The 8,851-nt window shown below is 49.2% G+C and overlaps 1 protein-coding gene across 2 annotated transcripts in view; it reads right to left on the reverse strand.

Moving 5' to 3' along the window:
- The window catches only part of LOC142312232 (uncharacterized), a 92,691-nt gene extending 84,217 nt beyond the window's left edge, over positions 1 to 8,474 (reverse strand). For both annotated transcript variants that reach the window (XM_075351142.1, XM_075351143.1), the window contains exon 1: positions 8,310 to 8,474. In XM_075351142.1, coding sequence (XP_075207257.1) covers positions 8,310 to 8,391 — 82 coding nt within the window. In that variant the 5' untranslated portion in view covers positions 8,392 to 8,474. The remainder of the gene's footprint in view (positions 1 to 8,309) is intronic.
- Positions 8,475 to 8,851: the final 377 nt, after the last annotated feature.

The following is an 8,851-nucleotide window of genomic DNA, read 5'->3' on the forward strand; positions in this document are numbered from 1 at the left end:
TATATTCGTCACTATTCACACGAATAGTGCGGTATTCCTTATATAGCGAGTCATGGTGTATTCGCCTTGCTATATTCAGATATCCCACCCAGCATGTTTGGTGCCTGATTTGCAGCCACTAAACATGTTGGGCTTCTTAACCAATCACAATAATACCGCAGCCATCTTGGCTGTGGCATTAGTGTGATTAATTGGCCGCCGTCATTTTGTGCACATTACATTGCCAGCGTCTCTCTCTAAGTGCTTCATACTCACTGACTGCAGCGCGGCTGCCACACTGCTCCTGCTGCCTCTTATTCTTCCCTACCCGTTCAGCCTCATACATATTCACTGCTTCCCCCGACCACCGGTGGCCATGATTGGTTGCAGTCAGACTTGCCTCCACTCTGAGTCAAAACTCTCTGACTGCAACCTATCACAGCCGCCAGTGGGCAAGTCTGTATCGTAGAGTAAAATAAATATATAAAAAAAAAAAAAAACGGCGTGTGGTTTCCCCAATTTTGATACCCAGCCAAGATAAAGCCTCACAGCTGAGGGCTGGTATTCTCAGGCTGGGGAGACCCACGTTATTGGAAGCCCCCACCCTATAAATATCAGCCAGCAGCCGCCCGGAGTTGCCGCATCCATTAGATGTGGCAGTCCCGGGATTTTACCTGGCTAATCCAGATTGCCCTGATGCGGTGGCAATCGGGGTAATGAGGGGTTAATAACAGCGCACAGCTGTCATCAAGCCCAGAATTAGTGATGGGAAGGGGTCTTCAATGAGACCCCCTCATCACTAATCCTATAAGTAAATAAGTAAAAAGAAATACACATACACAAAATTCTTTATTTGGACTAAAAAGCAAAACAACCCTCTTTTGACAACTTTAATAACCTCAAAAAACCTCAAAAAGGTCCGACGTAATCCCCACGAGGTCCCACGACGGTCCTGGCTCTGCTACAGCCAAGCCAGGAGAGACCGAAAACATGTCCAATCTCTCCAGGCTCTGGGAAACAATGACAAGAAGGAACCGGCTGGCAGCAGTAACATCACTCAGTTCATCGGCGGTCATACCCGGGTTCCCACGGTATTACCTCTGGTGACCTGAATCTCTCTGGCCTAAAGTGCGGGACCATGTCCCTCACCCTGCCAGTACTTGTAACAGTGACAGTGCTGGCATTGAGGTGCGGGCTGCCCCATACTCCCCGGACGGCATTGTCAGTGTTAAAGTGCGGGGCCGTGTCCCACTCCCCGCCAACACTTCGGTCCAGGGGGAGCGCAGTGATCACAGCCTGCCATCTGCTGACAGCCTGGTGTCTCTCGGCAACAATTCCTCCTGGCAGAGCACACAGTTCTGACAGGAGCAGCTGCTGGGGACCGAGGGCAGTACATGCTGCGGCGAGCGGTGATCACAGCCTGCCATCTGCTGTCAGCCTGGGGTGTCTCTCGGCAGCTCCTCCTGGTAGAGCACACAGCTCTGACAGGATGAGCTGCCAGGGACAGAGGTCAGTACATGTTGTGGCGAGTGGTGATCACGGCCTGCCATCTGCCGTCAGCCTGGGGTGTCTCGGCAGCTCCTCTAGGCAGAGCACACAGCTCTGACAGGAGGAGCTGCCGGGGACCGAGGTCAGTACATGCTGCTGCGAGCAGTGACCCGGCCTCGCAGTACGTGTGTGTCGCGGCAGTGACGTCATGGGTTCACTCGTGTTTATTCTGAGTGATGCGCAATTAGAATGAACTTGGCTGAACCCCTAACATCACAGCTGCGAGTCCCACAGGACGGTGTGTGTCACGTGGCAGTGACATCATGGGTTTCCCGGCGTTCATTCTGAGTGATATGCTAGCAAATTGCGCGGCTCACTTCAGTTGCGGCCTGAACCTCACAGTGAGCAGTCTTGTTCTATGGCGCCCGCTGTGAGCGTCAGATGTAGTAGAGCTTAATCGCCATCGGACCTCCTGTGGATTAGGTCGGACATGGAGGAGTGTATGGAGGTTAATAAAGCGGTGAAAAAGGGTGCTGCTTTGTCTTTTATTTCAAATAAAGGATTTTTTTGGTGTTTGTGTTTATTTACTTTCATTTACAGATTAATGATTGGGGGGTGTCTCATAGACGCTGCAATGATTAATCTAGGACTTAGTGGCAGTTATGGGCTGCCATTAGCTCCCTCATTACCCCAATTGTCACCACATCAGGGCATTCAGGATGAGCGGGTAAAGTCACGGAACTATCGCATCTAATCGATGCAGCAATTCTGGGCAGCTGCTGGCTGATTTTTTTAGGCTGGGGGGCTCTTAATAACGTGGGTCTCCCCAGTCTGAGAATAACAGCCCCCAGCTGTGAGGCTTTATCTTGTCTGGGTATCAAAATAGGAGGAGTGGGGGGGGGACCCCACGCTGTTTTTTTTAATTATTTATTTTACTGTATAATATAGACCCGCCCACCAGCGTCTGTGATTGGCTGCAGAGAGCTGTCACTAGGCGTAGAGGCGGGTCTGACTGCAACCAATCACAGACGCCGGTGGTCAGGAGAAGCAGTGAATATGTAATGAGGCTAATGAGCCGGTAGGGAAGAAGAAGAATCAGATGCAGCGGGAGCAGTGTGACAGCCATGCCGTGATAGGTGAGTATGAATCACTTTCCCATCCATTTCAGCCAGACCTCTCTGTTAGGTCCAGCAGAAAATGTATTCGCATTTCCCATTAACTTGCATTGTACTCGCTATTCGGAACGAATACACGAATATTATAAATGTTCGTTACGAGTATAGCGAAGACGAATATTAAGGTATTCGCTCATCTCTAGAGTCCACTGAATTTACGGTGTGCGTGTCTCCTACAGCAAAATCTGGGCACTAAGTGTTTGGTAATAAAATGGAATATTTGCAATTTTTACTAAACAATATCCATTGCATCCTAATTTCCAGAAAGTGTCTGTGGAAAAAAAGTCAATTTTCCTATAAATGAATTCACTAAGGGTTATACATTTAAATAAAATAGAGTCACTTTACAGGGTTTTCTACTGCGTTGGTTTTCTGCCATTTTGTTATATTCAACAAACTGTGTATCACATCTTCTCTGGTATCTGCTCAGTTGACGTCTGCTTCAGTCAGTAGGTAGGCGCTGCCTTCATCATTCTGCAGGTGGCACTGCTGTTGGAAAAATCTAAAACAGAAGCTCTGGGTGGTATAGGCTCTGTTCAGCCACAAAGATATGGGTGTATATATATGGGATATAAGTATAATTGTCCTGGTTTAATCCCCTTTTGCTTTCTTTTGCAACCCCCTAGCCCCTTCCAACACCATTTTATAACACTTAACTTTGGGTCCATTAGCACTTATATGGGGTTCAGCATCAGGGCACAAGTTCAAGGTAAAGTCTGGGACTTTTTAAGTCCAGCCGAACCCGAACATTTCTAACAATAACATATCTACTGAAATGATCAAACTCAACAGTCTTCTTGAGTAAAAAAAAAAATAGTAAATAGGGTGGAACATCTGTGGAGTAATTAAAGTATGTGGCTTGGTAGCTTTTGACAATCTAAACTATCCGAGGGACAATATTTTCTGTCAGATGAGTTTCCTGAAGAAATGTTTAAAAATGTAAAGAAAAAGGGGAAAAAAACAGCATCTGAGGCCAACAGTTCAATTAAAAACTAAGCTTTATTAATTTTCCATAGAATATGAATTAAAATAATGTAAACAAAAGTCTTTGCGTTGCAAGTGGATAATCATTAAACGCGGTTTATCCACTTGAAACACGTAGACTTTTGTCTACATTATTTTAACTCAATTTATGGAACATTGATAAAGTCTAGTTTTTTATTTCACTATTGGTCGTGGACGATGGACTTTATTCCCCTTTTCTACAATTTTTCCCGGTAGCGGTTCAGGGCTTCTATGCACCCTCATCACCCCAAGCACCCGGTGAGCTGGTCTCTCTCTTTAATTTGCATTTTTTTTAAATAGTGCAGAGCTGATGTGTCTTAAATTTAGATCTTAGGCATTTGGCAGAGACAACGGAGACCTTTTTTGAAAGACTACCAGTGAGTTGCAGACTCACATTAGTGAGGCATGCTGATTCCACCACAATCAAACAAATCATATAGAATAAACCTGTAAAAAAGAACGAAGAATAAAAATTTACATCCATAACAGGAATGTATGTTCGGGGGAAGAACTCAAACACTAAACCGGAATTGCACTAATTTGTGATGGACCATTAGAGCACATAGTAGTTCTGACTAGAAAAGTACACAAAGTATTAGTGCTCCCCATTTCAGGAGCGATTGTGCAGCGATTTGAATTCCTTAGAAAAAAGATATAATGGAGTTTATGATGTGGAGTGATGATATGAAACCAGGGCTCGAACCATGCACACGAATATCATGAATTAATGTAGATGACAACCATAAACCATGCACAGCTTATAGATATATAGCACAGATGTAATGTTTTTTTAAGTTTATCGCAATTCTCTTTAACATTAGTTAAAGGGGAAAAAGGATAAAGGGAAAAAGTTAAATTGGGCAAGAAAGACTGGACCTGGTCTTGTAGGGAGCTTAAGAGCACATTCATCAGCACAGAACAGAGAGAAGGTAGATTCATCCAATAATATATCAGGATTCTAGGAAGGAATCAGCATCATCACCCTTTGCTTTCTCTTAGAGGGCCACCATATGAAAAATATTGTTCAAGTGATTTTCTAACTTGTCCGGACATTCTATTTACATGGTCTTTTGGTTTTGTAGATTACAGATCTGGTCAAGATTTTCTAAATCCAGGGGTTAGATTAATCCTCAGGGTTGTAAGCTCTATGGAAGAAGGGCTTTCAGTGCCCAAAGTAATTTGAACAATTCCAGATGAAAAAGAATTTTGTGGTCTAGAGGCAAAATGGTGATCACATGATTGTGATATCTGAATAACACAACCGATAAAGTAGCCACAGCGGGTGACTGAGAAGAGTCTGTGACTTATCTGAAGTTACTACTCACCAGGGTAGTCATATGTAGGAATCTCCTTTTCACACCTCTCATCACCCCTCACATATGTCTCTGTAGTATTAATATGGGGCAGATCTTCACCCTGAAACAAATATTGTAGAAGTCACAGACAGATGGAGAAGTCTCATCTATGATCAGCTCTAATCCTGCCATCTCCACCGTTCTCATTACACAAGTATAATACATATAATACTGGTGGATAAAACAAGACTGAGCACAAGACCTTCACAGCCGTCTACACATCATAGGGAGATTTCATGGCACCTTCTCTCCATCTACCTGATGATCCTGAGGAACATCGGGATCTTCTTGTTTACAGTCCTGTGGGAGAAGAGGACGGGGACATCTCTCTCGTGTTGTCCTCTTACTGGATAGAACTGGAGGAGACACATACAGGGACTGAATTAATTCCTTACATACAGATAATTATAGGCTGTGTGTATTTAGTCCTGTCTATTACCTGGTGATGTGTTGGGCTGGGGATCCTCCATCATGACGTCCTTGTACAGATCTTTGTGTCCTTCTAAATACTCCCACTCCTCCATGGAGAAATAGACAGCACCATCCTGATACCTTATAGAAACCTGACACACACAATGATACCGTCATCCCCTGATCCCTTCATAGTGTTACTGTATAATGTCCCAGCATTCCCAGCAGTGTCACCTCTCCAGTCAGCAGCTCAATCATCTTGAAGGTGAGTTCTAGGATCTTCTGGTCATTGATGTCCTCATGTATCGGGGGGTGAGGTTTAGGCCCCGTGATTGGGCTCAGGGGTCTTCCCCATCCCTCAGACACAGGGTCCTGACAGCGCTCACTAGAGGTCTTCTTCACTACTGTGTAATCCTGGTTATGGAGAGACACAGTAATAAATCTCACTCCAGACATTTCCAGAGTCCTCACCTCTCCAGTTCTGTCCATCTGTTATTCCCATAGATAAGAATGATGTAATGTGACGTCATCAGAATCTCTCACCTCTCCAGTAAGCCGGAAGAGGATCTCTAGGGTGAGGTGTAATATCCTCTCCATCTTGTCCCTGTCCATATCCATCCTTGACAAGTCAATTAGGAAAATTCTCTAAATATAAAAAGATTGCCACTGAGAGGATCAGATATTGTAAGGACCTGAATGGGGAGAAGATGACGATGTAACATGATAAAGAATCCCGTGTAATAATACAATTACTGGAGATAATAAGGGGAAACATATGAGGAAATACAATATCTACACATTCTATTCCCTCTTGTCACGTAAGCACTGGAACATAAGTTGAATTGCGGACTAAATCATCTCCTCCATGCTCCCAATCACTGGTTATGTTGGCCACTGCTCCGGCAACTGATTGGTTGTAGGAATCAAAAGTTCATAAAGAATGACCAGAAACTGGTGGAGGACTAACATAGTGGTGACACAGATGTAGTGGGGAATCATTAATGTGTCACTAATGTTATTATTTTGTAATGTTACGGTTTTAATTTTCCTGACATCTAGTAATAAAACCTAAATATTTAAGACCCCACATCAAAAAGATAAAAATAGTCATGAGCCTACAGCTATGTAGAAATTAACAAAATCTTTATTTGGCCGAGGACCGAGGGCAGGAAAGGGGCCGAGGACCGAGGGCAGGAAAGGGGCCGAGGACCGAGGGCAGGAAGGGTCCGATGAACGAGGGCAGGAAAGGGGCCGAGGACCGAGGGCAGGAAAGGGGCCGAGGACCGAGGGCAGGAAAGGGGCCGAGGGCAGGAAAGGGGCCGGGGACTGAGGGCAGGAAAGGGGCCGAGGACTGAGGGCAGGAAAGGGGCCGAGGACCGAGGGCAGGAAAGGGGCCGAGGACCGAGGGCAGGAAAGGGGCCGGGGACCGAGGGCAGGAAAGGGGCCGAGGACCGAGGGCAGGAAAGGGGCCGAGGACCGAGGCCAGGAAAGGGGACGAGGACCGAGGGCAGGAAAGGGTCCAAGGACCGAGGGCAGGAAAGGGTCCGAGGACTGAGGGCAGGAAAGGGGCCGGGGACCGAGGGCAGGAAAGGGGCCGAGGACCGAGGCCAGGAAAGGGGACGAGGACCGAGGGCAGGAAAGGGTCCGAGGACCGAGGGCAGGAAAGGGTCCGAGGACCGAGGGCAGGAAAGGGGCCGAGGACCGAGGGCAGGAAAGGGGGCCGAGGGCAGGAAAGGGGCCGAGGACCGAGGGCAGGAAAGGGGGCCGAGGACAGAGGGCAGGAAAGGGGCCGAGGACTGAGGGCAGGAAAGGGGCCGAGGACCGAAGGCAGGAAAGGGGCCGAGGACAGAGGGCAGGAAAGGGGCCGAGGACTGAGGGCAGGAAAGGGGCTGAGGACTGAGGGCAGGAAAGGGGCCGAGGACAGAGGGCAGGAAAGGGGCCGAGGACTGAGGGCAGGAAAGGGGCCGAGGACTGAGGGCAGGAAAGGGGCCGAGGACTGAGGGCAGGAAAGGGGCTGAGGACTGAGGGCAGGAAAGGGGCCGAGGACAGAGGGCAGGAAAGGGGCCGAGGACTGAGGGCAGGAAAGGGGCCGAGGACTGAGGGCAGGAAAGGGGCCGAGGACCGAGGCCAGGAAAGGGGACGAGGACCGAGGGCAGGAAAGGGTCCGAGGACCGAGGGCAGGAAAGGGGCCGAGGACTGAGGGCAGGAAAGGGGCCGAGGACTGAGGGCAGGAAAGGGGCCGAGGACTGAGGGCAGGAAAGGGGCCGAGGACTGAGGGCAGGAAAGGGGCTGAGGACTGAGGGCAGGAAAGGGGCCGAGGACAGAGGGCAGGAAAGGGGCCGAGGACTGAGGGCAGGAAAGGGGCCGAGGACTGAGGGCAGGAAAGGGGCCGAGGACAGAGGGCAGGAAAGGGTCCGAGGACCGAGGGCAGGAAAGGGGCCGAGGACCGAGGGCAGGAAAGGGGGCCGAGGGCAGGAAAGGGGCCGAGGACCGAGGGCAGGAAAGGGGGCCGAGGACAGAGGGCAGGAAAGGGGCCGAGGACTGAGGGCAGGAAAGGGGCCGAGGACCGAAGGCAGGAAAGGGGCCGAGGACAGAGGGCAGGAAAGGGGCCGAGGACTGAGGGCAGGAAAGGGGCTGAGGACTGAGGGCAGGAAAGGGGCCGAGGACTGAGGGCAGGAAAGGGGCCGAGGACTGAGGGCAGGAAAGGGGCCGAGGACTGAGAGCAGACGGGTTTCCTCACTTCCGGCCTCTCATAGTTGGGGCGTCTGTATCTATCAGAGGAAAAGGAACAAAAACCTCACGATTCATAGAAATCAGCAAGAGAAAAACACCAAGAAAGTCTCAGAGCTGAAGGGGTTAATGCCCCCTGCCCCAGTAATGGGGAATCTCCACTCACCTCCTCCTGCAGAGCCGCACACTAGATATATGGTAGATGCTAGAATGTACGGGCTCCTGACAGGTATGACGTAATTTGTCATGTGATGGGGGCGTTTCCAGATGGAATAAACATTGTTATTCTAAGTCCACGTGAGAATAGAGGTGATTATAATAGAAGCTGGGTCTGGGGGTAAGAGCTGCAGATGGGGGGGGGGGTGGGGGGGGGTGCAGGGGGCGGAGCCAGCAGGGTTATAGTGGACAAGAAAAAACATCGCCAGGACCTGTGATGATGTCACATGGAGGGGAGGAGTCAGGGTCACATGATCAGCTCCTCAGTGTATGCAGGACTCTGCTGTGCTGGGTGTCATGGTGCTGAATGAGGGGAGGGTTATGTGTGGGGTCAGGAGGGGTTTACAGTGTGGATGTAGCAGAGCCGTGTGTGTACGAGGTGTACGGAGCAGAATGGTGTGTGCGACGTGTAATACGCGGACCTGTGTGTATAAAGCAGAAGCAGAGCCGAATGTGCCCTATGTGTACGGAGCGGAGCCGTGTGTGTACGAC

This window comes from Anomaloglossus baeobatrachus, chromosome 5 (genome assembly GCF_048569485.1).
Source record: "Anomaloglossus baeobatrachus isolate aAnoBae1 chromosome 5, aAnoBae1.hap1, whole genome shotgun sequence".
Lineage (NCBI taxonomy): Eukaryota > Metazoa > Chordata > Amphibia > Anura > Aromobatidae > Anomaloglossus > Anomaloglossus baeobatrachus.